Raw genomic sequence first — 25631 nt, forward strand, 5'->3', positions numbered from 1 at the left:
GGGGGTGGCCGCGCGGCTCCGTCGCTGAGGTTGGGATTCTCTCTGCTGTCGGGTCGGCGTCGGGCCAATGCGTCATGTTGGAAAGGAAACTATGAACAGCTCCCTGTCTTCACTCAGCCGGAGCCTCTTTCCCACATGACATCGTGTCGGCGGGGCGGTGGGGAGTCAGGAGCCCGTCAGTGCCCCACGCTGGTGGGTGAGTGGTGGCGCGGGAGCCGATTCAGACGGAAGCGGGACAGCACAGCCCAGAGGCCGCGGGGAGGGCGTGCGTGATGGCGGGAGTGCGCTGCCGGGATGGAACAGCCACGGCCCTCCTGCGCCACCGTCTCCCTCAGCCACCTCTGTCGGCTCAGCGCCCGGCTGTCCCCGGACCAGGGTGCTGGGCAAGGGCTGGACCTGAGGGGCGCACAGTCCCGTTGTGTTGGACACTCACCCCATGGCCGGCCGCCTGGCTTGTCCTGATGAGCCCCGGTGAGGGGCTCGGCTCAGAGCGGACCTGTGGACCGAGGTGCCGAGGCAGGGAGAGCCTCGGTTCAGGGGCCTGGCGCCTGCACACACTGGCTCATCCCCTCGCAGGGCCGGCACCCCGCCCATGTCATCAGAGCAAAGGCCACAGAGGCTGTTTCCACAGCCGCGACGTGGGGTGCGGTTCCGCCACCCAGCGGATCTGTCCGGATCCACCAGTGCCGTCCCCTGCCGGGCCCCCAGGACCGCGCTCCGCGACATGCTCTGACCCCAGGAAACGCACAGAAAATCCACAGGGCGATGCTCCCGGCCCCGGGCTCGGACTGACTTCCGAGGGGCCCTGGAATCTGCCTGGTTAGCAGAGTCTGTCTTCCTTGTGTCAGACGCGTTGAACAAGCAGGTGGACCTGCCCTTTCTCCTCGAGCCTGGTCTCCCTGGGAGCCCCCTGCGCAGCCTCTGGCTCCGTCCCGCGGGGGTGTCTGGCTCGGGGACGGGGGCAGCTCCTTATTGTGCAGGAACGTCAATACGAGGCGGGGTAGCTCCGGTGGCTGTTAACTCCTGCTCACCAGTGAGCCGTGGAGATCATCACCCCTCTTCCTCCCGAATTTAACACTTTTCTGCCTGTGCTCCACAAGCCGGTGAGCGGCCCGTTCTGCGGGAGCTGTTGCAGGCAGAGCGCCGCACCCGCGCACGACGGTGGGGCTGAGGGACTCCCGGGCGTGTAGCCAGCAGGCGGTGCGCGGCCTGCGTGGCTGTGAACATCGTTCGGCTTCTGGAGTGGGTCGTGCGAGTCTGCCGCGCGCCTCGGGCTCTGCTCGCCCACGGCCTTGTGTCCTGGAGAGGCTGCCCGGGGCCTCGCTCACGCTGAGCCTTTCCGACTGTGGGTCAGCCTGCGCGGCCTCAGCAGGACAGACACGCCGTTTCCCAGGAACACGCTGCTCCCGGGCTCTGTGTCCGAATGTGTGTTGGCGTGTGGCGGTGTCACCAGGTGAAGTGCGTTTCTTGCTGGGACTTGTGTCCACGTGTGCATCCGTCCGTGTCCGCGGTCCCCTGAGCACCTGGTCGTCCTCTCCTCACGTGACAGCACAGCCGAGGGGGGAGACAGCCCGGCGAGAAGGCAGCCGTTGGCTCGCTGGGCAGAGCGCCCTCGGCAGACCCTCACCTTGCTGAAACCTGACCATGGCCTCTGGTCTCCAGACTCTGAGAAATAGACCCCGGTTGGTTGAGCCGCCCAGTCTGGGCATTGCATCATGGCCGCTCGAGCTGACCAGGCCACGGTGCCTGGAGGTTTTCCATCGGCCACTGCACCCCCCCCTCCACCCTCCCCTTCTGGTCCTCCGAGGCCTTGCACTGCCTGTCCACACCCCGTCTTCTCTCTCCTCCTGCTGGCCCTTCCGCATCCCGAGCCCTCCCCTGCCTCTCCAGGCTCTCAGGGTGCTGCTCAGCCCCCTGCTGGTTGCTTCATACACGGTATTCATAGGTTCTTGAAATTCTGGTTTGCAGACTTTCAGTCCCCAGCTCTCTGCCAGCGTCCCAGCCTCTCATTTAATTCCGTGGACATCTCCAGAGCGATAACTGTCGCAGCTGATCTCGCGCCGTCCGCGTCCTCGTCCTCTCTCCTCCTCTCGGCTGTGTCTCTGGTGTCTGTGCCGGGAAGGCCCGTTGGGCTGGCAGTGAATGCTGCAAACTGGACATGGACATCGTACCGGGCCTCGGGGTGGCTGGAGGCATGAGGTCTGAGTTTCCAGCTCATGCCCGGTCCTGGCTCAGAGCCCGTCTCCGCGGCAGCCCCTCCCCTCCCTGCCCTTCCGCCAGGAGCCTGCCGGCTGCTCCTCCGCCTCTCAGCCCTGCGTCAGGACCACAGGTTCAAGGCTGGGCTTCCCTCAGGCCTGGCCAGCCCTGCCCTGACATCAAAAAGGTTCCCCAGCCTGTCTGGCTGCCTCCGCGGGAGGAGGGTGAGTCACCTCGGCTGCCACCGCCAGGAGGGAGCCCAGGACACGCGGGCGCAGCTTCCTCAGGCCCGGCAGCAGCCCTGCGGGCGGCACAGCGCTGCGCAGAGCGTCTGAGCCAGTGACGAGAGTCGGAGCGCTTCCTGCTCCAGCAGGCGCGGCTGCACTTCCCACCAGCTCCCTCGCTGCCTCCTCCTGGCCTTGGCCCGCAGGCGCTGTCCCCCAGCCCCGGTCAGCGGGAGGAGAGGCCCTTCCTGCTAACAGCAGCGCCCACACCGCGCACGTCACGCTCAGAGACGCGGGTCCGTGCTGAATGGGCTCCTTACTGTCCTCCCCTGAAGCCCGAGGCGGGCAGCGGGGCCGGTGGGACGGGCTCGGAGGACACGCGGAGCCGGTTCTGCACGGCTTTGGGCAGGAGGCCCGAGAAGCAGTGACACGTGTGGCTGGGTTGGTTCCGGAGAATGTCAGCCAATGAAGAAACGTTTCCAGAAAATGTGCTGGAGGTAGTGGTCCCAGCCTCCCCTCGGGGCTGTCTCCCGGGCTGACCGCGGCCGTGTCCCACGCTGGACGCGTGCAGGGCTGACCGCGGCCGTGACCCACGCTGGACGCGTGCAGGGCTGACCGCGGCCGTGACCCACGCTGGATGCGTGCAGGGCTGACCGCGGCCGTGTCCCACGCTGGACGCGTGCAGGGCTGACCGCGGCCGTGTCCCACGCTGGACGCGTGCAGGGCTGACCGCGGCCGTGACCCACGCTGGACGCGTGCAGGGCTGACCGCGCCGTGTCCCACGCTGGACGCGTGCAGGGCTGACCGCGGCCGTGACCCACGCTGGACGCGTGCAGGGCTGACCGCGGCCGTGACCCATGCTGGACGCGTGCAGGGCTGGTGTCAGCGTCGCACCCGACAGAGAGCGTAGGCCCAGCACACAGACCCCCCAGGGCTCCGAGACGCTCACTCCCCTCCCGGCTGCTGCCCAGCTGGGAGTGTTTTCAGCATAGATACATCGCTCAGTACAGAGAGGCCATAGAATCGGCGTCACCGTGTCCTCGCCAGGCAAGCGTCACGGATAGTGCTGGGTGCAGCCCTTCTCTCAGTGTATTTGTGAGGTTTTGTTTTGTTTTTGTTTGTGTTTTGGGTTTTTTGTAGCTTTTTAAAAAATATATATCTTTACTGATTTCAGGGAGGAAGGAAGAGGGAGAGATAGAAACGTCAATGATGAGAGAATCGTTGATGGGCTGCCTCCTGCACACCCCACAGTGGGGATGGAGCCCACAACCTGGGCCTGGGCCCTGACCGGGAATCGAGCCGTGACCTCCTGGGTCACAGGTGGACGCTCAGCCCTGCGCAGGCCGGCCCGGCTGTGGAGGCTTTCACATAACAAGGACGCAGCGCCCCTGCACAGTGTTACGTTGGCTCATCTAAAGTGACCTGGCTGCGCACAGGGACCCCTGGAGGGGCGGTCGGCGCCCGTGTGTCCGGTCGCCCTCAGATGACGGCACTTGGACGATTGTCTACCTTCTTACCACTGGAGTCGCTTTAGGGAGTTTGTGTCGTTTGCTTGGAAAGTGGCAGGCAGAGGTGCCGGAGCGGCCAGGCCTGCACAGCAGGACGCGACCGGCCTCTGTCTCTGCCGCCCTGTGCCCTGCGCCCGGCAGTCCGTGCGGCCCGTTCCTGCGGCCTCAGCCTCAGTGACGCGGCGGCTCCAGGGGCCGGGACGTCCCTCAGGCTCTGGTACAGACGGGGAACAAACTCCGCTGCTGAGGGAGTTAACGAGCCCGTGACGGCGCAGTGTGGGCGGCCCAGGCCTGCGAGGCGTCGGTGGCGGGCTGCCCACGCTTTCCCGGGAGCTCAGTGAAGGCCAGTGGACCTTCATGGGGGGGAGAGGAGAGGGCGTGCATTTATCCCTGCAATTGTCAGTCAGAACTCAGAGCGACCCCGACGTGGCCTGGGAGCAGCTGGGCCTGCGTCCCGGCCCCGGGCTGACGGGAGCTGCTCAGGGCTGTGCGCCTGCAGGTCTGGAGACAGACCTTGGTCAGGTGTCTGTCCTCAGGAGCGCTGTCCTGTCACCCCCCCCCCCCCGAACCCCTGCGGCCTCCGGGCTCCACGCAGGAGGGCGAGGCTGAGCCAGGCTCACATGCAGACGGACGAGCGTCGCCTGAGCGTCGCCCCGAGGTCTTTCCTTCTCTCGATGGCGTCCTTGCTCGCGCTGCGTGAGGGTGACGGTGTCGTGTCACTTGGTCGGAGAGCAAGCGCGCCCCGTGTCGTCACAGCATCCCCCACAGCAGCTTTGGGGCCGCAGTTACTTCCTCGTGGCTGTGCCCTCGTGACCCCTCTCCCGTGTGGCTGCTTCTGACGCGTCCCTGCTACGCACGTGTCTTCCCCTTGGGTTCAGGACGGAGGTCGGCTGCGGGCAGGATCTTAGTCTGTGAAACCTTATAAAGTTACACTCTCACCTCCGGCCACTTCCTGGGGACTTCCCTGCGGGAGGAGGGTTTTCTGTGACTGCGGGGCCGCAACGAGCTTGCTGTGCGGCGGGCGGGGCACCCACGCTGCAGGTGGCCGGCTGCCTCTGCCCACATGCCCGCCCACGTGCCCGGCCTCACAGTGAGCCCCTGCTGTGTCCGCAGCCGTGGCTGTTCCGCCGTCGCTGACAGAAATGCACGTGTCTCCTAGGATCCCCGGCCGGCTCAACGACAGGAGGACGCCGCTGGGCGAGCTGAACTGGATCTTCACGGCCATCACAGACACCATCGCGTGGAACGTGCTCCCTCGGGGTGAGGCACGAGAGGGTCCGAGGGGCGAAGTGGGTTCTCGCAGGCAGAGAGCTGGCGGGGGGCAGCAGGCGCAGGCACCCGGGGTTCTGTGGGGCGCCGGTCAGGGCTGCGTGGTGAGAGGAGCTGCGCGCGTCCCTGCTCTGACCGTCGCCAGTGTCCTCCCCGCCGCCGGCCGTGTCCACGCTGCCTGACGCAGCTGCCAGGAGCCTCGCAGCGGCCGGGGCTGGACGTCGGGGCCTCTGGCTGGAGCGCGGGCGTGCGTCCTGACGGGGCCGCGTGTCTCGCCCTCAGACCTCTTCCAGAAGCTGTTCCGGCAGGACCTGCTGGTGGCCAGCCTGTTCCGCAACTTCCTGCTGGCGGAGAGGATCATGCGCTCCTACAATTGCACCCCCGTCAGCAGCCCGCGCCTGCCCCCCACCTACATGCACGCCATGTGGTGAGTCCCGGCTCCTCCTGCTTCGGGCCCCGGGGGTCGCCAGGCGCTCAGCTGCACCAGGAGGGTCGGCCCACCTGTGCCCAGGGTTGCCAGCTGCTGCCCCAGGCCCGGGCGTCTGGTGGGTTCTGCAGAGCCCATGGTGAGACGGAACCCTCAAGCGGCAGAGCGCCCTCCCTCATGAACAGACCGGAGTGTGTGGGTCCCGGGGCCCCGCCCAGGTGGTCAGCGCGGCACTGGGGCTAAATGGTGGACACCAGCCTGCGATCTCCGAGGTGCGGTGGGAGGCGGGGTTTTAGCGGGAGGAAGGGAGCCGAGCACAGCGCACACGGTGTAACACCGTGAACACGTGGCGGGGCCGCGCTAGGGAAGACCGGCTCGGCGGCTCCTGCTTGTCATCAGGGAGTCCTTCCCCTTCACGTCCAATTTCAGCCCGTCCCGTCCGGAGCCCTTGCAGTTCTCGGTGGTCATGACCTGTGCCCTCTGAGCCCAGCGAGGGTGCCTGGTGCCGACTGATCCGTGTGGGCCTGTGTCCTGAAAGCCCAGCTCTGGTCTGGGTGGCACGTCCTCCAGGTGGTGGTCCGTGGAGCACCCAGCTGCCCGTGGGGGACGGGGAGGGACCGAGATGGAGGGGAGCCTGAGTGCAGGACCACCACGTGGGCCGGGCCGTAGGGGACGGGAGGCGGTGTGAGCGTCCCTGTCCCTCCGCTGGCAGCCCCGCCGAGCCCCCTGCCGTCTCGGCTCCCAGGGGAGCCTGCGGGGAGGTGGAGCCCGGCGGCGAGGCCCAGAGTGGTTGCGTGGGGCCCGGGTGATGGGCCCAACAGTGCTGGCAAGCCAGCCCTGACTCCGTGGGCACCACGCGGGCATTGGGGTTGGTGGGGGCCTCAGACAGATCTCCTTTCTCCCGGCCTCACGCTGGCCTGTTCCTAGGGAGGCGCGTGGCCTGGCCTGCGTTTCTCGGTGCGGGTGTGTGACGCTGCCCCTGCCTCGCTGGGCGGGCTGCGCCGCGAACGCTGCTTCAGGCGGTGGGAGGGGTCCCCCTGTTGTTCCCAGGCCTCTTTCTCATTTCAGCTTGAGGAGAAAAGAGCTACAGACAAATGGCTTTAGCTCCTCTGCCTTCCCGGGGCCTGGCCCCGCTGCTGCCCGCTCCGCCCTGGGTCCTGGCGGGAGCCGGTCAGTGATGCCCTGTGTCCTCTGCTCTCTCCCCAGGCAAGCCTGGGACCTCGCCGTGGACATCTGCCTCTCCCAGCTGCCCACCATCATCGAGGAGGGCACTGCATTCCGGGTGAGCCCCGTGGGCGCCCTGTGGGGCCGCCCTCTGACCTGGTCTCAGTGCCCGTGGGGGTGGGGACGGGACTCGCGGTGCCCTGCACCCACCTGCACTTAGAGCTTAAAAGATGCGGGTCTGTCCCTGGCCAGTGTGGTCAGAGGACAGGGCGTGGGCCCCGCCCACCAAGGAGTCAGGCGTGTGCGTGCAGGAGGCAGTGGCCTGTGTCTCTCACGTGGATGTCTCTCTCTCCTCCTTCCTCCACTCTAAAAATCAGCGGGAAAATACCCTTGGGTGAGGATTAACCAAAAAAATAAAGACAGATGTGCGCCCACTGGGGGTCAGCGTTAGATTGGAGGCGGTCAGCTCTGGGAAGCCCCGTCCGCTGAGGCGCTGCTGTCGTACCTGCTCTCCTCGCTGGCACCCCCGCCCCCGCCGCCTCCAGCCGGGGGCGCTGCACCCACCCGCCGAGCGCCTGCAGCCTGGCCGCCTCCTGCGTCCCTCCCCTCCCCCCGCTGGCGACTGGGGTTGCACGTGAAAGGGACTTTCCTTGAGCTGCTGTCCTGTGTGCGTTGCCCTGACCATGGACGCGGTCAGCAGTCCGTGTCTTCCTTGGCCCCTGGTGGATCCTCTGTAACCTGCCTGTTGAATCTGTCGGTGTCCTCTCCCGCCCCCCGTTTCTCACTGATGGGAGCTGGTTCGGGATGCGCCTCACACCATCCGACTCCTCTCCGGCGCCAGCACGCGGCCCGATAGGTGCCGGCGTCATGAAGTGACCGCCGCGAGGCTCATTGTTTAAACTGGACGTTTGTCCCCTTGACCTTCACGGTCACCTGCCCCGACCCGTCCCTCTGCTGACTGACCTCCAGTGTGCGCTCCAGCCCATCGGTGTGGCTGTAAACAGTATCTTTTTAAATTTCATTTTCTATTTTCTCTTTCTTTTTCTATATATTGGTCACAAGTGACTTTGTATAGCAACTTCATTAAAGTCACTTCCGTATCCCAGTGGCTTTCCTATAACTCGCTGGCCCGTCGTCCAATGCACGCGGCCGCTCTCGGGAGCCTGAGCCCGTGCTGGGCGCCCGGAGTGCCAGCTCCCACTCCCGCTCCTGCCGCACGGCAACCCCACAGCAGCTCCCCCGGGGCCTTGCCTCTCTGCCGGATGGACGGACGGACGGACGGTCAGGAATGCTTGTGTCCCTGGGCGGAGCCGTCTCTCCCGCGGTGACGTGGGCTCCCTCGGAGAAGGGCCCAGCAGGCGGGAGAGACCCCGAGTTCTCCGCTGCCGACCCCCCCAGAGCCAGGGCTCCGTGGGCGGCGCTCTCCTGCTGCGGCGAGGCCGCTTTTAGCAAGGTTGTCTTTTTAAGCCGATTTATGAATAACTCACACTCAGAAACAGGAGAGCCACTCGGGGCTGCATCCCTGCCCCGTCTCTGCACACGTGATGGACGTGATGGCGCTGACGCTGCAGGAGCAGGAGTCCTGAGGTGGCGGGTTCTCTGTGAACCCTCACGGCACACTCTGCCCCGGACACGGTGCTCTGGGCGCAGGCCCTCGGGGGGCGCGTGGGGTCAGTCACACGGCTCCCCCCACAGGCTTCCCCTGCAGCGTCCGCCTCAGTTCATGGCCCCTCCCGGGCTCGGCCGCCTCCCTGCCCACATCCAGTCTGCACAGGGCAGACCCCGCCTCCCAGCTCTGCTCTGGCCGCACCCCGCTCTCCCACGGGGATGGCGGCGGCCATGTGGCGTGGGGACAGAATTGAAGGAGGGGGCGTGCGGAGTAGAGGAAGGCGGGTCCCTAATGCCGTCCCTCTGCCTGTCCACAGCACAGTCCGTTCTTCGCCGAGCAGCTGACCGCCTTCCAGGTGTGGCTGACAATGGGCGTGGAGAACAGGAGCCCCCCCGAGCAGCTCCCCATTGTTCTGCAGGTGAGGCCTCGGGAGCTGGAGACCCCGCAGTCTCCGGGGACAGCGCCCCCCTCGGCACGAGCGGGCATGGGGCTCACCCTCTCACTGGGCTGCGCCGGCGCAGCGGGGGTGGGGAGGTTGTCACAGGAGTGTCAGGTCACGGGCGTGCAGGTGTTGGCGGAGCTCAGTGAGCGTTTGTCCCTACGGGCTTTCCCGCCCTCCAGGGAGCCCTGATTTGGGTTGTAGTCATCACCCCGCTGCTCCTTGCTTCTCGGGGCTGATGGAGCGCCAGCCCCTGTGGCCTCTGGGAAACGGGAGCGCGAGTCTCCTCATCCGCCGGCCTGAGGACGTGGCGCACTTCCTTCCTCCGGCGCTGCCTGGGGTGAGGGACCACCCCTCGCTGGGCCCCCTGCTCACTGTCACCAAGGGGACACAGCGCCCTCGCGCACAGCCTCTCCCATGTCGCCCGCGGACCCTGAAGGCACCGGCAGCAGAGCCGGCCCCCGGGGCTGGGCTGTGGCCGAGTCCGCCGGGGCCGTCAGAGAAGGGACGCGGGGGCCTGTGAGACGCAGCCCAGCAGCCGGCGTGATGTCCCGAGACGCCTGCGCGGCCTCGGGCTGACCGCTTCTTTCCGATGGAGACGAGAGTGCAGGGAGCCACGCTCCGCTCCTGTGTCTGATTCGCTCAGGGCCGCCTGCGCTCGCAGGGTGAGCTGTGACCAAACAAACGACGAGAAGAGCAATAACAAGACCAAGCAGCGGCCCACGCAGGGCCCAGGCTTCCTGCCGGGCGAGTGCTGCACGGCGGCCGGTGTGAGTGCGCCGACAGGCGGGCGTGGGCACGCGGAGGCCCTCGCACTGGCCTCCCTGTCATGTCAGCAGCGGGGCCGACGCCGGCTGTCTCCCGAGCCGGTGCGGCGGGCGTGGGGAGCCGGTTCTTGAGTCTGGCAAGCAGCCTGCTGTAAATGGCCTGCCATCGGTGGGTCTCACGCCCCGTTTCCGTCTGCACTCCCTGGGGACGGAGACCCACAGAGCCGCTCGCCGATCTGGAGGAGGGAGGGGACCGACGGGAGCAGGGGCATCTGCGTGACCTTCCACAGCGACGGCCGGTCCTGCTCGCCCCGGGCCCAGGGGTCCTCGCGGGAGCCCGGTTAGGCGACCAAGGAGGCGGCGCCGAGAGCCTGAGTGAACGTGGGGCAGGTCGTGGATTCGTCCCCCACGCCCGTGCAGCTCCCCAGCGTTGGCTGCTTCCCGCAGGTCCAGGGCAGCTGAAACGGGGACTTTTTTTAAGTATAAACACAAAAGCCAGTCCTGCTTGTGAAAGCCCCTCATCCTGGGCTTCAGTTTCCTGCAGCCCAGTCGTCCCGGGTGGGAAGGCAGGGAGCACCCGTCGAGGGCAGCTTTCCCAGAGCCGTCACGGAAGGTCCCTCACCCAGCTACCGCGTTTGCTCCCATGCCTCCTGCGTACCGTGTGGCCTGCGGGTGTACCTGTGTGACCTGCGGGTGTACCTGTGGGTGTACCTGTGTGACCTGCGGGTGCACCTGTGTGACCTGCGGGTGTACCTGTGTGACCTGCGGGTGTACCTGTGTGGCCTGTGGGTGTACCTGCAGGTGTACCTGCGGGTGTACCTGTGTGACCTGCGGGTGTACCTGCGGGTGTACCTGTGTGGCCTGCGGGTGTACCTGTGTGGCCTGCGGGTGTACCTGCGGGTGTACCTGTGTGACCTGTGGGTGTACCTGTGTGGCCTGTGGGTGTACCTGCGGGTGAAGAACAGTGTCCTGGCCTCTGAGTGGAGCAGCAGGGACGGAAGCCCCTGGGTGGGCCACGGTGCAGGACACAGGGCTGATCCGAGGGACTGGCCTCGTGCCTACATGGCCTTGCAGTGGTGCCGCCATGACACCTCCTCTCTCTGCAGGTGCTGCTGAGCCAGGTGCATCGGCTGAGAGCCCTGGACCTGCTGGGCCGGTTCCTGGACCTGGGCCCCTGGGCGGTGAGCCTGGTGCGTTTCTGCTGCGGGTACAGTCAGAAGGGACGTCCCTGTGTGGTCGAGGGTGACGTGGGCGTGGCCGGTGGCCCGTGAGGCCCTGGGAGGGCGAGGTGGGCCTGTTGCCGCCGTGTCGGGGTTTGGTCTAGCCCTCTTGTCCCACCTGCTATTATTAGGTGTCACTTGCAGCACAGAAAGTGCGCCAGCGTGTGGCTCTCCAGGGAGCAGCTCAGGCCGCCTGGCCCCACCCCAGCCACACGGCACGTTCCCCGGGAGCCCTCTCCCAGTTGCCCTGCAGAGGGGGGGGCGGCCGGTTAGAACAGGAAAGATGGGCAAACGCGGAACCGAGGAGCAGTCGTTTTCCAGCAGAGCAGGAGGAGGGAGCTGGGAGGGCCTTTGGGTGAGGGGACGGGGACCTGCTGGCCGGGTGCCGTGCGAGGCCTTGTCCGCTCTGTTGCCAATAACGGAGTGACGGTGCGGGACGTTACTGCTCCTGGAGCACGGGCAGCTGAGGAGCCTGCGGCACCGGCTGCGCGTGTCCGTGGCGGGTGGGCCTGTGTTCGCGGGCGGCCTGCTGGCCGAGGTAAACTCCGTGTTCGCCGTGAGGTGGGGTGGCTGCCCTGTGCTCGGCCCGGCTGAGAGGGCAGACGGCTGCCGCGGGGGCCCCGCGCTCTCTGATCTCCGTGTGTGGCTGTTTGCGTCTCCTCATTACACACGTCACCGGCCCTTGAAGGGGAGAGGATTGGGAGGGACAGTCCGGCCCGGCACGGGGTGGCCCCAGGCGCCGCGGCAGGATCTGCGCACCTGTCAGCGCCACGCAGTCCCCGTAGAAGCAGCAGGGAGACGGGTGTGGATAGCATCTCAGAGAGGTGTTCGTTCCGTGGCTGACACACACAGCTCGCTCTGGCCCCGGGGAAATGGAGCCAGGCCAGGGAGCGTGTGACTCACTGGGAAAGCGAGGCCCTCAGGTGAGGCCTGCATGCCCGTCCTCGTTAGACGTGGCCTTCAACAGGGGGCACAGCCCTGCTGTGGCCGATGGCCGGTGTTCCGCCCCAGGAGGGGCCCCTGTCCCGGGGAGGCCCCTGTCCGGGGGGGCACCTGTCCCAGGGGGGCCTCTGTCCCGGGGATGCCCCTGTCGGGGGGGGCCCCTGTCTGGGGGTGGCCCTGACTGGAGTCCCAACACATTTGAGATAAGTCAGCACAAAACCAATGGAATAGACACCGCGGGCTTTGCCCCTCGTCCTTCTCACTAAGATGCCATCTTCTCCCTGACGTCCCCGCCTGAGCGCACAGAGGATCCCCTCCCCCAAAGGTGCTTCCCTGCCGGGTACAGGGCCCGGGAGCCCCGAGGTTGCAGCTCCCCGGGTGCCTTTGTCTGAAGGCCCCTCCCCATGTCCGTGTGCCTGTGGGGCTGGCGGACGAGTCGTAGAGAGCCAGACGCCGTCCACACCTGAGGGTCACAGGCCTTTAGTCCTATTGCCGAGAGCAGGCAAGGCCCCCGGTGAGGACGGGGCCCCGGGACGGGCCAGCTGGCAGCTTCTAGACATGAAGTCGGACCAGGGCATCGAGGAGCCCGTGCTGTGGGCGAGACACCGCTGCTCCCATCCCACGGCCCATCTGCCGGAGCCACGCCTCGGCCTCAGCCTCAGCCCCAGCGGCGCCCCCGCCCCGGCCGCCTGCTCCCCGCTGACACGGACTCTCCCCGCAGGCCCTGTCCGTGGGCATCTTCCCCTACGTGCTCAAGCTGCTGCAGAGCTCGGCACGTGAGCTGCGGCCCCTGCTTGTCTTCATCTGGGCCAAGATTCTCGCCGTGGACAGTGTGAGTAGTCCGTGTCCTCCCCGTGGGCGTGAGCCATGGCAGCGTGTCTCGAGGTGCCAGCCCCCAGGGCGTGGCTACTGAGAGTGGGCAGGGCCACCGCAGGAGACGTGGGGGTGGCAGGGGCAAGGGGGGCCTGCAAAGGAGCTGGTCCTGCAGCCAGGCCCCCTGGCCCATCCCCGCCGCCCCGGAAGCGTGTGCGAGCAGCGTCAGCCCTTCCCACATGAGAAGTGGACTGGGAGGCCCATGGGGGCGGGACGTGCCGGCGTGTGCTGGGCGCGCACCTCGCACCCCGTGCCGCGGGGAACCCTCTGGCCGTCTCGCTCACCCCCGCCCCCCTCGCCCCCCCCCGTCCTCTCCGCAGTCCTGCCAAGCCGACCTGGTGAAGGACAGTGGCCACAAGTACTTCCTGTCTGTGCTGGCCGACCCCTACATGCCGGTGAGGCCCGTGCTGTGCAGAGGGAGATGTGTCGTGGGTCCTCTCGCCTGTTCTGTGGGCACCGCGTGGAGGGCTCAGGAAGGTGCCCTGCCCCCCGCCCCCCAGCTGGGGGCCGCGTTCATGCTGCAGCCCCGCTTTACTCCAGCCCCTTTACGTCTGCGCGTTCCTTCGCCGCTGCCCAGCTCCTCTGAGAGGCCGGGCTCGGCCTGTGTTAGTCAGTGTCCCAGGCGGCCTCTGCCATGTGGGACCCGCTCTCCCTCACGCCTGGGAGCTGAGTTAGCTCGCGACCGCGCACACCTGCGCTGTGACAGCTCACCTGTTGAGGGAGGCGCCGACGTGCCCCGGGAATCGGGGGGAGCGAAGCTTAAATTCTAAGTAGGTTTTATTACGTGGAGTCGTTCAAGCTCGGCGCGTGTGAGCAGCGTGTGTCACGACTCCTGTGAACACGCAGCCCCCGCCGCTGCGCTGTGGGAAGGAGGTGACGCAGTTTAGCCCTCTGGCCGGTCTCCCTAGTAAAGGCATGTGAGCCGCCCCAGCACTGAAGGCAGGTCTGTGAAAGGCAGGTGGGCGTGTTTTAAGGGGCATTGAGGCGGCGTCATAGGGGAGGGCGCTGTGCCCGGTGCCTGTGGCCGCCTCGGGCCCCGCTGCACCGAGGGAGGATGGGAGAGTTTTGTTTTAAATGTTTTTACTGACTTCAGAGAGGACGGAAGAGAGGGAGAAACACCCATGATGAGAGAATCATGAACCGGCTGCCTCCTGCACGCCTCCCACTGGGGATCGAGCCCCAACCTGGGCCTGTGCCCCGACCGGGAATCGCACCGTGACCTCCTGGGTCATAAGTCAACGCTCAACCGCGGAGCCAACCGGCCGGGGACAGAATGTCGGTTGATCTGTCCAGCGGGCGCCCGCGGAGAGTCAGGAGCTCCCTGTGCCTGAGGAGGGGCAGCCGGGGCCGCGGGTGAGCGGAACCGCGGCTGTGCCCGTCCGGTGGCTGCACCACGGGAGCAGCTGCGCTCCGCGGGCCTGTGGCCGGCCGACCCTCCGAAGGGCTGTTCGGTGCTGCAGCTCAGGGACAGGAAGGCCGCTCGCTCGTGGTCTGGGTGGCGTCGCTGTGGGGCGCGGGGCCTGAGCTCCCAGAGGGTGCGCGGCTAGGGTGGCCTCTTCTTCCAGGCCGAGCACAGGACCATGACGGCCTTCATCCTCGCCGTGATCGTCAACAACTACAACACGGGCCAGGTGGGTGTCCCGGCGCCACGGTGAGGGGTGCAGGCGGGGCCCCACCCCACCAGCCACCCGCAGGGGCCATTGGAACAGGTGGGACTTAGGAGGAGGGACATACCGAGATCTCCGAGAGGTGAGGGCCATGACCCCGGCCGCGGCCCTCGGGCGCCCTGGGCGTATGGCCCACGCTGTCCTCTGCCGCGCAGGAAGCCTGCCTGCAGGGGAACCTGATCGCCATCTGCCTGGAGCAGCTCAACGACCCCCACCCGCTGCTGCGCCAGTGGGTGGCCATCTGCTTGGGGCGCATCTGGCAGAACTTTGACTCGGCCCGGTGGTGTGGGGTGCGGGACAGCGCCCACGAGAAGCTCTGCAGCCTCCTCTCCGACCCCATTCCCGAGGTGAGTCCCGGGGCCGCGGCGCTGGAGGTCCTGCAGGTGTGTGGGCGAAGGGGCGCCACTGGGACAGCACCTCCAGTGGGGCTGCTCCCACCAGGGTACGCCTGGCATCCGGAAGCTGCACCCCCACAGCCCGTCCCCTGAACCCCGTCCCCGAACCCCGTCTCCCTCACTGCACAGCCTGTCAAGCCGGGCCACGAGGCCCCCTTCCCAGCAGGGCGGGCGGGCGGGCTGTGACCGGTGCCTCCGCAGGTGCGCTGCGCGGCCGTCTTCGCCCTCGGCACCTTTGTGGGCAACTCTGCTGAGAGGACCGACCACTCCACCACCATCGACCACAACGTGGCCATGATGCTGGCCCAGCTCATCAGCGACGGGAGCCCCGTGGTGCGGAAGGTGCGTGCCGGCCGAGCCGCGACCCTGTGCGCAGCCGGAGCTCAGCTCCGCATCTGATCCCCCAGAAGGCGCTGCCCCAGACGCGCCTTTACCAGGCCGGCCCGCCCAGGGCCCCGGAGGCCAGCGTCCCCACCGCCAGCGAGCCCAGGGCTCTGTCTTCGCCCTCTTCTCCACGGCCACGCGCCTCCAGCGGGGTCAGGGGTCGCTGCTGCTTGCGGGCTGTGACCGTGCCTCCCTCCCAGGAGCTGGTGGTGGCGCTGACGCACCTGGTGGTTCAGTACGAGAGCAACTTCTGCTCCGTGGCCCTGCAGTTCATGGAGGAGGAGAAGAACTACCCGCTGCCTTCGCCCGCCACCACAGGTACGGCCTCGCCGGGCCCTTCGTCAGAACTGTGAGCAGCCCTCGGTTCCGCCAGAAGCGGAGGAGGCACCACGTCCTCGCACCCGGACGCCAGCTCTGAGTGGCCTGGTTCCCCTTGCCACGCACCGAGCAGGACAGAAAGGGCGGGAAGGGCTGCTCTGGCCCCTGCCTCGTCCTCCCGTACCCTTTTGGAATGAGATTCCTGGGGGTGACGGCGGCCGGGGCTCAGGGCCCATGCCCCCTGCGGGGACAATGCCATCGTGGTGCTTGGTCCCGGCTCTGAGGCACGTTGGGTGGTGCCTGACATCTGCCTTTTACCCGGTCTGTCTCGTTGCCCCGGCTGCCCCTCCCCCGGAGCTCCGCCATCCCTCCGGGAAGAGGGCTTGTGATCGCAGGGAAGTGAAGGCACTGCCTCTGTCAGTGCGTCAGGGAGGGGACCGGGGATGCACGTGCCCCGTGGGAACAGCCGTGCGCCACCAGAGGGCAGCGGGGGTCCTGCCAGCGCCCACTCGCAGGGCCCCTGGTGCGGCCGCAGGGCCTGCTCACGAAACCACACGCGTGGGTCACCTGCTTCTCCCCTCCCCGCCCCACGCGTGACTTCGGGCAGCTGACTGGCTGCCTGTGTCAGACCCTCGCTGCACGCATGGGCTCGGGGTGGCGTTTGCACGGCACCCCCAACGCCTGCGGTGACGCGGTCTCCCCTTTCCCCAGAGAGCGGGAGCCTGACTCCTGTTCGCGACAGCCCCTGCGCCCCCCGGCTACGCTCCGTGAGCTCCTACGGCAACATCCGCGCCGTCGCCACTGCCCGGAGCCTGAACAAGTCCCTGCAGAACCTGAGCCTCACGGAGGAGTGTGAGAGGCGGGGCCCGGGCCCGGGGGTGGGGGGCAGGGGGCTCCGAGGAATCAGGTGCCGCCCCTTCTCTGCCACAGACGTGTGGCCTACACCGAGCCGTGGCCCCCAAAGGCACTGCGGGCACGTGGCTCCGAGCCCCTCCCCCGCCTGGGTCCCCTGCAGCCGGGTCCCCTTGGGAGGTCAGCGGCCCCACGGGTGTCCATCATGCCGCTACGGGTGGGACCGAAAGGGTCTGGGCGCCCAGACTGATGCCCTCCATGTGCCGGCAGCGGGTGGCGCCGTGGCCTTCTCCCCCGGGAACCTGAGTGCCAGCAGCAGTGCCAGCAGCACGCTGGGCAGCCCTGAGAACGAGGAGTACATCTTGTCCTTCGAGACCATCGACAAGATGCGCAGGGTCAGCTCCTACTCGGCGCTCAACTCCCTCATAGGTGAGGCCGCAGCCACAGAGGGCCCTGGCCAGCCGGCCGGGACGTGAGAAGCGCCGTCACCCAGCTTGGAGCGGGTGGCACGAGCCTCTTCGCCGCGAGGGAGGCTGGTGGGACCTTCCGTCGCTCCGTCAGCCCGGGGCAGCGGTCTCCGCCGTGGCCCTGCCGCAGGAGGCAGCCCCCTGCCCCTGACCCGTCTCCCCTCCCCCAGGCGTCTCCTTCAACAGCGTCTACACGCAGATATGGCGTGTGCTGCTGCACCTGGCGGCCGACCCCTACCCCGACGTGTCGGACCTGGCCATGAAGGTGCTCAACAGCATTGCCTACAAGGTGCGTGTGCTGCCCGCGCCCCAGGCCCCGCAGGCCCCGGCTCGGCCAGGCCTGTCCTGGCTCAGACACGTCTCCGTACCCCGACACACCCACGTGAGCTTCCATCGGGCGCTGGGCGCTTCCCTCACTGCCAACCGAGTCGCACCGTCCCTGCCCGCTCCGTCCCCGTGCCCCGTGTGGTCGCCCTCGTGCCTGACCTGCTTACCCCCCCTCCTGGCTGGAGCGGAACCTTAGGGGCCACCGTCTAGTTTCACGCTCCACTTCCCAGTTGGTTGGCACCTTCATCTTTTATTTCTTCGGCTCACTCTCCCCTGAGTGCCAGGACCAGAAGGGCACAGCCCCTCTCGCTGGCACAGTGCCAGGCCCTCGGCCCCCAGCCCTGCTGCCCACGTGGAAGGAGGCCAGCCCTGGGCCCACTGCCCCAGGAAGGAGGGCGCGCCCACTGGTGCGGTGTCTCCTCGCCAAAAGGCCTTTCCTGCCGAAGCCGCTCAGAAGGCCCAGCCTGTGGCCTCAGGGCGTCCCCCACTGACCGTGCGTCCCTGCTCCCCTGGCTCTTCCAGGCCACCATGAACGCCCGGCCGCAGCGCATCCTCAGCGCATCCTCCCTCACCCAGTCGGCGCCCGCCAGCCCCACCAACAAGGGCGTCCACATGCAGCACGCGGGGTGAGTGCCGGCGCGGGTCCTCGGGGCTGCGCTCTGGTCCCAGGACGCTGGCTCGCCCACTGCTGCCTCGTGTCCTCACCTCCCTCCCCGCGCCCCTCACGCCTGCACGGCTCCCATCCGGCCCTTCCTGCGATCCTTCCGCTTTCGCGGCACAGACGGCAGCAGAGCTGGCCGGGGCCTGGCCTCTGGCCCTCGCTCCGAGGCTTGCGGGCAGCGTCTGCGTCCCATCGTGGCTGCGGCGCCGTGCCCACTGTGGGAGGAGCCGGCCTGCCTCCCGCTGGCTCCAGTGGGTCCCCAGGACCTGCCGGGCTCACTGCTCAGCATCAGCAGCTGATGGAGTCGCTGGTGGGTGGGAGGAGGGGGGCCCCAGCAGAAGCAGCTGGTGTTTGGAGTCTATGGCGGCTCTAGGTGACGCTGGGTTTCTGCTCCCCAACGGCAGGGGCTCCCCGCCAACGTCCAGCGCCAGCAGCTCCAGCCCCACCAACGATGTGACCAAGCAGCCAGGCAGCCGCGACCTGCCATCGGGCCGGCTGGGCGCCGCCGGGCCCACGGGGGCGCAGTACACGCCCCACTCCCACCAGTTCCCCCGCACACGGAAGATGTTCGACAAGGGCCCCGACCAGGTGCGTGCCTGCACCGAGGCACGTGGTGATGCACAGCCGTGCGCGGGGTGCCCAGGCCCGGCTCAGACTCCTGCTCGGTTCATGCCTCGGGGACGTGGGGGCCCAGTCTGAGCACAGCCCCGCACCAGGTGGCCGAGGCCTGTGGGGATCGGGGACCAGGCGCCCAGGGGCCTGTCCAACCACTAAGGCAGGGACAGCCCAGGCCACCCCACCGGCCCCCAGGCAACAGGGTTCCTACAGCCCGTCCCCTCACTCAGCCCCGTCCTGTCACTCAGCCCCAGGCTTACGGGACGCAGCAGCCAGACCTGCCTTTGTCTGGTCTGAGTGGCTCTGAGGCACAGAGACCGAAGGCACAGGCTCACTTGTCTCTCCCCCCCCCCCCCCCCACCCTGCACCTGGAAGTCCGCCGACGACCCAGACGACACCGGACACAAGAGCTTCATCTCGGCCGCGATGCAGACGGGCTTCTGCGACTGGAGCGCCCGGTACTTTGCGCAGCCCGTCATGAAGGTGCGCGGCCTGGGGCGCGGCTGGCCCTGTCTCAGACGGGGCAGGAAGCCGCCCGCCTGAGCGTCCTGTCTGCCGAGCGGGTCTGGTTCCCGGGGGCGGGGGTGGGCCAGCAGCCAGGGCCTGGCCCGATGCACCGTGCGGCCCCCAGAGCATGGGCATGAGGTCCGGCAGGAAGTGTCCTCTCCGCACTGGGCCCTCGGGGGCATCGGGCTGTCGCGGTCGCGTGCACACGGATTGTCCCGCGGCTGCCACGCCCGTGGGAACAGCCCCGGTGCCGGGCTTCAGGTGGCGCCCGGCGTTGGCGTGAAAGACGCTGTGTCTGCCGTTCCGGGTGCAGCTGACCTGGAGGCCTCAGGACTTCGCAGATTTCCTGTTACGTTCATTGGAGGTCTTTGCTAAAAGCGTGTTTTATCTCGTTTTGTTGTTTTGCTTTTTTTAAAGATTTTTTTAAAATATGTTTTTATTGATTTCGGAGAGGAAGGAAAAGGGAGAGAGAGATGGAAACATCCATGATGAGAGAGAATCATGGATCGGCTGCCTCCTGCAGGTCCCCCCACTGGGGATCGAGCCCACAACCCGGGCGTGTGCCCTTGACCAGAATCGAACCTGGGACCTTTCAGTCCGCAGGCCGACGCTCTATCCACCGAGCCAAAACCAGCTAGGGCTGTTGTTTTGTTTTGTTTTATTTTTTCATTTTCCTACTTTTCCCAGGTGGTATGCACAGGTGTGCGGTGCTTGCGTTGATTTAACGAGCTGTGTAATGGCACGTGTGTGTGATGAAATGCAATGGGAACTTTTCTAGTAGCCTGTGTCCCAGGGGAATTAGAAATAGCTCAAGGCTGGGATCGCACCTCAGAAATGAAGACCCCCCCCAGATGCCTCGGTCTCAGGACCTGCGTGCTCACAGCAGAGCTGTCGTCACGTGACACCGGTTAGCAAGGCCAAGTCCCAGGCACATGGCGGGAGCGACCGCGTTTGCTGGTTTGCTCACGTCGCAGGGACTTCTCCCGGGTCCGAGTGGCCAAGAGGGGCTTCCCGGACAGGGCCCCCCTTCGATGGAGGAGACCACCCCCTCCCCACACGCCTCCCAGAGCTCACACCCCCTCCCCACAGGCCTCCCAGAGCTCACACCCCCTCCCCACACCCCTCCCAGAGCTCACACCCCCTCCCCACACCCCTCCCAGAGCTCACACCCCCTCCCCACACCCCTCCCAGAGCTCACACCCCCTCCCCACACCCCTCCCAGAGCTCACACCCCCTCCCCACACGCCTCCCAGAGCTCACACCCCCTCCCCACACCCCTCCCAGAGCTCACACCCCCTCCCCACACCCCTCCCAGAGCTCACACCCCCTCCCCACACCCCTCCCAGAGCTCACACCCCCTCCCCACACCCCTCCCAGAGCTCACACCCCCTCCCCACACCCCTCCCAGAGCTCACACCCGCTCCCCACACCCCTCCCAGAGCTCACACCCCCTCCCCACACCCCTCCCAGAGCTCACACCCCCTCCCCACACCCCTCCCAGAGCTCACACCCCCTCCCCACACCCCTCCCAGAGCTCACACCCCCTCCCCACACCCCTCCCAGAGCTCACACCCCCTCCCCACACCCCTCCCAGAGCTCACACCTGCTTCAGAAGAACGTTAGGCACGGTCTGGCGTGTGCTTTAAAGAAGACGCGTTGAACTTTGTCTGATGACGAAGGGTACGGGATTTGTGCTCAGCCCCTGGGCGTGCCAGCCTCGTGCCCTGTCCCACGCTGCAGCCTCCCGCTGGTCCCACGCCTGTCAAGGGCGTTGCGAGAGTAAATAGCTACAAGCCAGTGTCCCTCGTACCATGGCCCCCAGTCCTCACCTGATTAGCAAAGCAGCCGCAGCCAATAGAACACGGTCGCGTGCCGGTGACCAGGGGCTCTGTCCCAGGAAGGCAGGTGGGCCCCGCGTTTTACGTGCTCCTGCCAGGACTGTTCCCATAGAGCAGGGGAGCCAGGGCCGCCTCCACAGCTGCAGAGCGAGGGTGGGCAGGACTCCGCGTCCCTTCCCAGTAACCGCCCTGGGCCGGCTGGGGTAGGCGGGGCTTCCCTCGCAGGCACCTGGGGGCCTGTCTGCGTTGTTGTCTGCGTTGGCGGAAGACAGTGGTTTCCTCGAGAAGCAGGGGCAGGCGGCCAGGCGGGAAGCCGCGGGGGGCGGGGGGGGGGCAGACCTGTGTGCAGATGGCCCTGTCCTGTGCGCGGAAGCCCAGGTCTCGGTGTGTGCTGCTGGAGGAAGTGATTCCAAGCTGCCGGGCGCAGCGTCAGGACAGACTCGTGCTTCTGTATGAAATCACACGTTCCCAGTGGCACCCAGAGAAACACAATATTTAGATACAAGCCCCAAAGAACATCGCGTGCCAGAGCCACACGCCGAGAAGTACGGGCGCCGGGAGGAGACCCGCCCTGAGTCAAGGGGAGCCTGTTCGCGGTTGAAAGACTCGGCGTCTCCCCGAAACTGGTGTTAAGCCAGCACGGCCACCATCGAAGGCCGTCTCCCCGAAACTGGTGTTAAGTCAGCACGGCCGCCATCGAAGTCCGTCTCCCCAAAACTGGTGTTAAGCCAGCACAGCCGCCATCGAAGGCCGTCTCCCCAAAACTGGTGTTAAGCCAGCACAGCCGCCATCGAAGGCCGTCTCCCCGAAACTGGTGTTAAGTCAGCACGGCCGCCATCGAAGGACGTCTCCCCGAAACTGGTGTTAAGTCAGCACGGCCGCCATCGAAGAACGTCTCCCCGAAACTGGTGTTAAGTCAGCATGGCCGCCATCGAAGGCCCAGCAGGCTTTGAAGAGCCGGCAGCCTCGCCTCCGATGCACGAGGGAAGCAGAGGCCGGAACAGCCCGGACGGGGGGGTGTGGTCGTGGCTGGGATGCACGGTCTCGTGGCGAGGCTCATCGCGCAGCCCAGGCGGTCGGGACACGTGACGTGGTGGCAGGCCACCCCGGTGGCAGGCCAGCGGGACCCGGAGCCAGGATGGTCTGGAGCAGTGGGCCGTCCATTCTCAACTAAGACACTGGGTTCAGGGGGGAGGGGACCGTGGGCCGCAGCCCCTCATACCTGCAGGAACGGGCCCGAGAGAGTCAGCCCTGAATGGGGACCACGAAACGTCGGGAAGGAAACCTTGGTGGCCCAGGCGAGGCGCTGGTTCCTTTAATCCTACGTCAGAAAAGGCTGATATGCAAATGCCCCTCCACCAGGAGGGGGTGGGCCAGCTGGCCAGCCTCCCGTGCGTCCCCCCTCCCCCCCCCCCCGGGCGCGAATCCGTGCCCTGGGCCTCCAGGAGGAGAATAAGATACAAGAAGCAGGAGCCTTCCGAAGGAAAGGCCGCGGGAGCCACGGACTAGAGGCGGCTGCGAAGGAGTTTGGGCTGGCGGCGAGGACTCCGGGTCTGCGCTCGGCCTCGCGGCTCCGCCACCGCCGTGCTCCCAGAAGGGCCAGCGCCCCGGGGCCCGGCTCCGGCCACACCCCTCCGTGGCCTCTAACCAGAGAAGGGACCTGGGCCGGGCCTGAGGGCTGCAGGGGCCGGACCAGCCTCTGTGCGGCGTGCGGGGAGCGGCCTGGTTCTGGCCGGTCAGTGTCTGACGGCGGGTGTTGCGCTTGCAGATCCCGGAGGAGCACGACCTGGAGAGTCAGATCCGCAAGGAGCGGGAGTGGCGGTTTCTGCGCAACAGCCGTGTGCGGAGGCAGGCGCAGCAGCTCATCCAGAGGGGTGAGGCGGCCGGCGCGCAGGAGAGGCTGGGGGGCCCTGGGGTTCCCGCGCCCACGAGTGCGGCTCCTGTGTTTGACGTTTCAGAGGGGGAGCGGCCCGCCCCAGGCCCGGGTGCAGGCCCGTGTCTGGCTGTGGCTGAGGCCGCCGTGCGTCCCTTGCACAGGCATCACGCGGCTGGACGACCAGATCTTCCTGAACCGGAACCCCGGCGTCCCCTCCGTGGTCAAATTCCACCCCTTCACGCCCTGCGTGGCTGTCGCGGACAAGGACAGCATCTGGTGAGTGTGTGCACAAGGGTGAGGGGGTAGGGGGCGGGGAGTGTGTGCACACGGCACCGGTGTAAGGGGGAGGGGAGTGTGTGCACACGGCACCGGTGTAAGGGGGAGGGGAGTGTGTGCACACGGCACCGGTGTAAGGGGGGGGAGTGTGTGCACACGGCACCGGTGTAAGGGGGGGAGTGTGTGCACACGGCACCGGTGTAAGGGGGAGGGGAGTGTGTGCACACGGCACCGGTGTAAGGGGGGGAGTGTGTGCACACGGCACCGGTGTAAGGAGGGGGAGTGTGTGCACACGGCACCGGTGTAAGGGGGGGGAGTGTGTGCACACGGCACCGGTGTAAGGGGGGGAGTGTGTGCACACGGCACCGGTGTAAGGGGGGGGAGTGTGTGCACACGGCACCGGTGTAAGGGGGGGGAGTGTGTGCACACGGCACTGGTGTAAGGGGGAGGGGAGTGTGTGCACACGGCACCGGTGTAAGGGGGAGGGGAGTGTGTGCACACGGCACCGGTGTAAGGGGGGGGGAGTGTGTGCACACGGCACCGGTGTAAGGGGGGTGGAGTGTGTGCACACGGCACCGGTGTAAGGGGGGGAGTGTGTGCACACGGCACCGGTGTAAGGGGGGGAGTGTGTGCACACGGCACCAGTGGGGGGGGGGGTGGACGCAGGGTGGCCATGACGGCCGTCCTGGAGGCGGCGTCCCCGGTTCCATCGTGTCCCTCTCTTGCTCCCTGGAGCTTCTGGGACTGGGAGAAAGGGGAGAAGCTGGACTACTTCCACAACGGGAACCCTCGGTACACGCGGGTCACCGCCATGGAGTACCTCAACGGCCAGGACTGCTCGCTGCTGCTCACGGCCACAGGTGAGCGTGTGCGCGCGGGGCCGGCCTGGGGGCCTGGAGACAGCGCGTGGTACAGCTTCCTCGGACCCTGGCCGTTCGCTGGCAGAGGGGCCGTCCTCAGTCACAGCGAAGGCCACTGTCCCCGGAGTCGGGAGGCTTCTGAGGCAAAGGGCTTCCCTCACAGAAGCGGGGGCCGTGCCCAGTGCCGGTCGGGCCCAGGGAGGGTGTCCGCCTCTGGGACCCGCTCGTCCCTGCCCAGGAAGGCGCCGCAGCCTCTGTCCACGCAGCCCCCGCGAGGCGAGGTGGAGGAAGACGGGTCGCCAGGGGCCCTCTGCCTGGTGGCGACCTCACGGTCCCTCCAGTCACCCACACCAGCGGCGGGTCCCACTCTCCCGTTTGGTCTAAATGCTGGCACTGCGGCCTCACCCTGGAGCCTGGTTTGCCCACTGAGCCGCCTGGCGAACCGTCACCTCCCACAGCACTTCAGACACGGCTCTGCTTCTGGCTTAAGAAGCCGCTGCCCATCTACCAGCACCTCCATCCCAGAGGGCAGAGGTCGTGGGGGAGCGTGGAGCTGGGGTGAGGGAGGAGGTGGGCGTCCTCCCCGGGCTCTGAGCCCTGGGACAGAAGGGCTGGCCCCGGACTGATCGCTCCTCCCAAAGGTCCCTGGCCCCTCGGGAGGGCGCGCCCACGGGGACAGCCTGCTGGTGGCGCTGCTCCCACCAGGCCTCCACGAGGCGCGGGGCATCTTCGTGCTCCTCCTCGTGCCAGGGAGCCAGGCCTGCATGCTGACCGCCGTCTCTCCTCTCCCCAAGATGACGGCGCCATCAGAGTCTGGAAGAATTTTGCTGATTTGGAAAAGAATCCAGAAATGGTGACGGCGTGGCAGGGGCTCTCGGACATGCTGCCAACGAACCGAGGTCAGTGTCAAGGCCAAGCCTGGAACCGCGAGCCGGCCGCTTCTCCGTCTCCACAAGCGCGTCTGCCTGGGAGAGGCGGCGGTGCAGGGGCCGTCTGGCTGACCTCTGACCTGGGGCGTCCCTGGCCTGCGTGCACCTGTCCTCAGCCTCATCCCTGGCTGGCGGGGGTGTCGCTGGGAAAAGCTGACAGGGCTGGGGGACTGCGTTCTGTGCTCTTTGTACCCAAATTAATCCCCCTTGTGGGGTGAGTGTGCCGTGGTCACCAGCGTGTGCTTGTGTCTGGGCTGGCCCCGCCCTGTGCTGAGGGTGCGCTGGGCTGGCCCCGCCCTGTGCTGAGGGTGCGCTGGGCTGGCCCCGCCCTGTGCTGAGGGTGCGCTGGGCTGGCCCCCCTGTGCTGAGGGTGCGCTGGCCTGGCCCCCTTGTGCTGAGGGTGCGCTGGCCTGGCCCCCCTGTGCTGAGGGTGCGCTGGCCTGGCCCCCTTGTGCTGAGGGTGCGCTGGCCTGGCCCCGCCCTGTGCTGAGGGTGCGCTGGCCTGGCCCCGCCCTGTGCTGAGGGTGCGCTGGCCTGGCCCCGCCCTGTGCTGAGGGTGCGCTGGCCGCAACCCCACAGGCACAGCTCTGCACGCTGCCTGTCGGGTGGGGGCGCCCGGCCGCATGCGCAGTGGGTGCCAGGCCTGCCTGCTGCCCTTCCAGGAGGCAGGTCAGGGATCGCAAGGGTCCCGAGGCCTCGGCTCACAGCTCGCTGTGCCCCGCGGCAGAGACGTTCAGGTTGGGGTCAGGCTGTCAGGGTCTGGGTTCCCGGGGCCCTTGTCTCCCTCCCTTGCCCGGTGCTGCTGCTGCCAGAGGCTTCTCTGCTCCACCCCCCACCCCCACCGTCCACACTCTGTCCCCTCCTGTCCTACCCCCTCCTGTCTCCTCCCCCCACCCCGTCCAAGCGCCTTAAGGCGACTCCGGAGCGGGCACCTGGCTGCCAGCAGGGACGGCTCCAGGCCGGCAGCACGGGCGTGTGTTTAAATCGTAGCCATGCTTTTCAGAAACAAACTGTCAGCCAT

The 25631-nt window shown here is 67.3% G+C and overlaps 1 protein-coding gene across 1 annotated transcript in view; it reads left to right on the top strand.

Annotated features, from left to right (window-relative positions):
* RPTOR (regulatory associated protein of MTOR complex 1) overlaps window positions 1-25631 on the top strand; it is a 79980-nt gene that overhangs the window by 46349 nt on the left and 8000 nt on the right. The window contains exons 8-28 of the mRNA XM_081110739.1: window positions 5088-5188; window positions 5480-5624; window positions 6831-6906; window positions 8714-8815; window positions 10710-10793; window positions 12487-12597; window positions 12959-13033; window positions 14204-14269; window positions 14461-14652; window positions 14902-15042; window positions 15285-15402; window positions 16114-16254; window positions 16525-16683; window positions 16892-17010; window positions 17571-17674; window positions 18114-18297; window positions 18700-18807; window positions 22438-22543; window positions 22707-22821; window positions 23557-23681; window positions 24476-24580. Coding sequence (XP_080966865.1) covers window positions 5088-5188; window positions 5480-5624; window positions 6831-6906; window positions 8714-8815; window positions 10710-10793; window positions 12487-12597; window positions 12959-13033; window positions 14204-14269; window positions 14461-14652; window positions 14902-15042; window positions 15285-15402; window positions 16114-16254; window positions 16525-16683; window positions 16892-17010; window positions 17571-17674; window positions 18114-18297; window positions 18700-18807; window positions 22438-22543; window positions 22707-22821; window positions 23557-23681; window positions 24476-24580 — 2477 coding nt within the window. The remainder of the gene's footprint in view (window positions 1-5087; window positions 5189-5479; window positions 5625-6830; window positions 6907-8713; window positions 8816-10709; window positions 10794-12486; window positions 12598-12958; window positions 13034-14203; window positions 14270-14460; window positions 14653-14901; window positions 15043-15284; window positions 15403-16113; window positions 16255-16524; window positions 16684-16891; window positions 17011-17570; window positions 17675-18113; window positions 18298-18699; window positions 18808-22437; window positions 22544-22706; window positions 22822-23556; window positions 23682-24475; window positions 24581-25631) is intronic.

The sequence above is a fragment of the Myotis nattereri genome, assembly GCF_964212035.1.
Source record: "Myotis nattereri genome assembly, chromosome: 16".
NCBI classification, from domain to species: domain Eukaryota; kingdom Metazoa; phylum Chordata; class Mammalia; order Chiroptera; family Vespertilionidae; genus Myotis; species Myotis nattereri.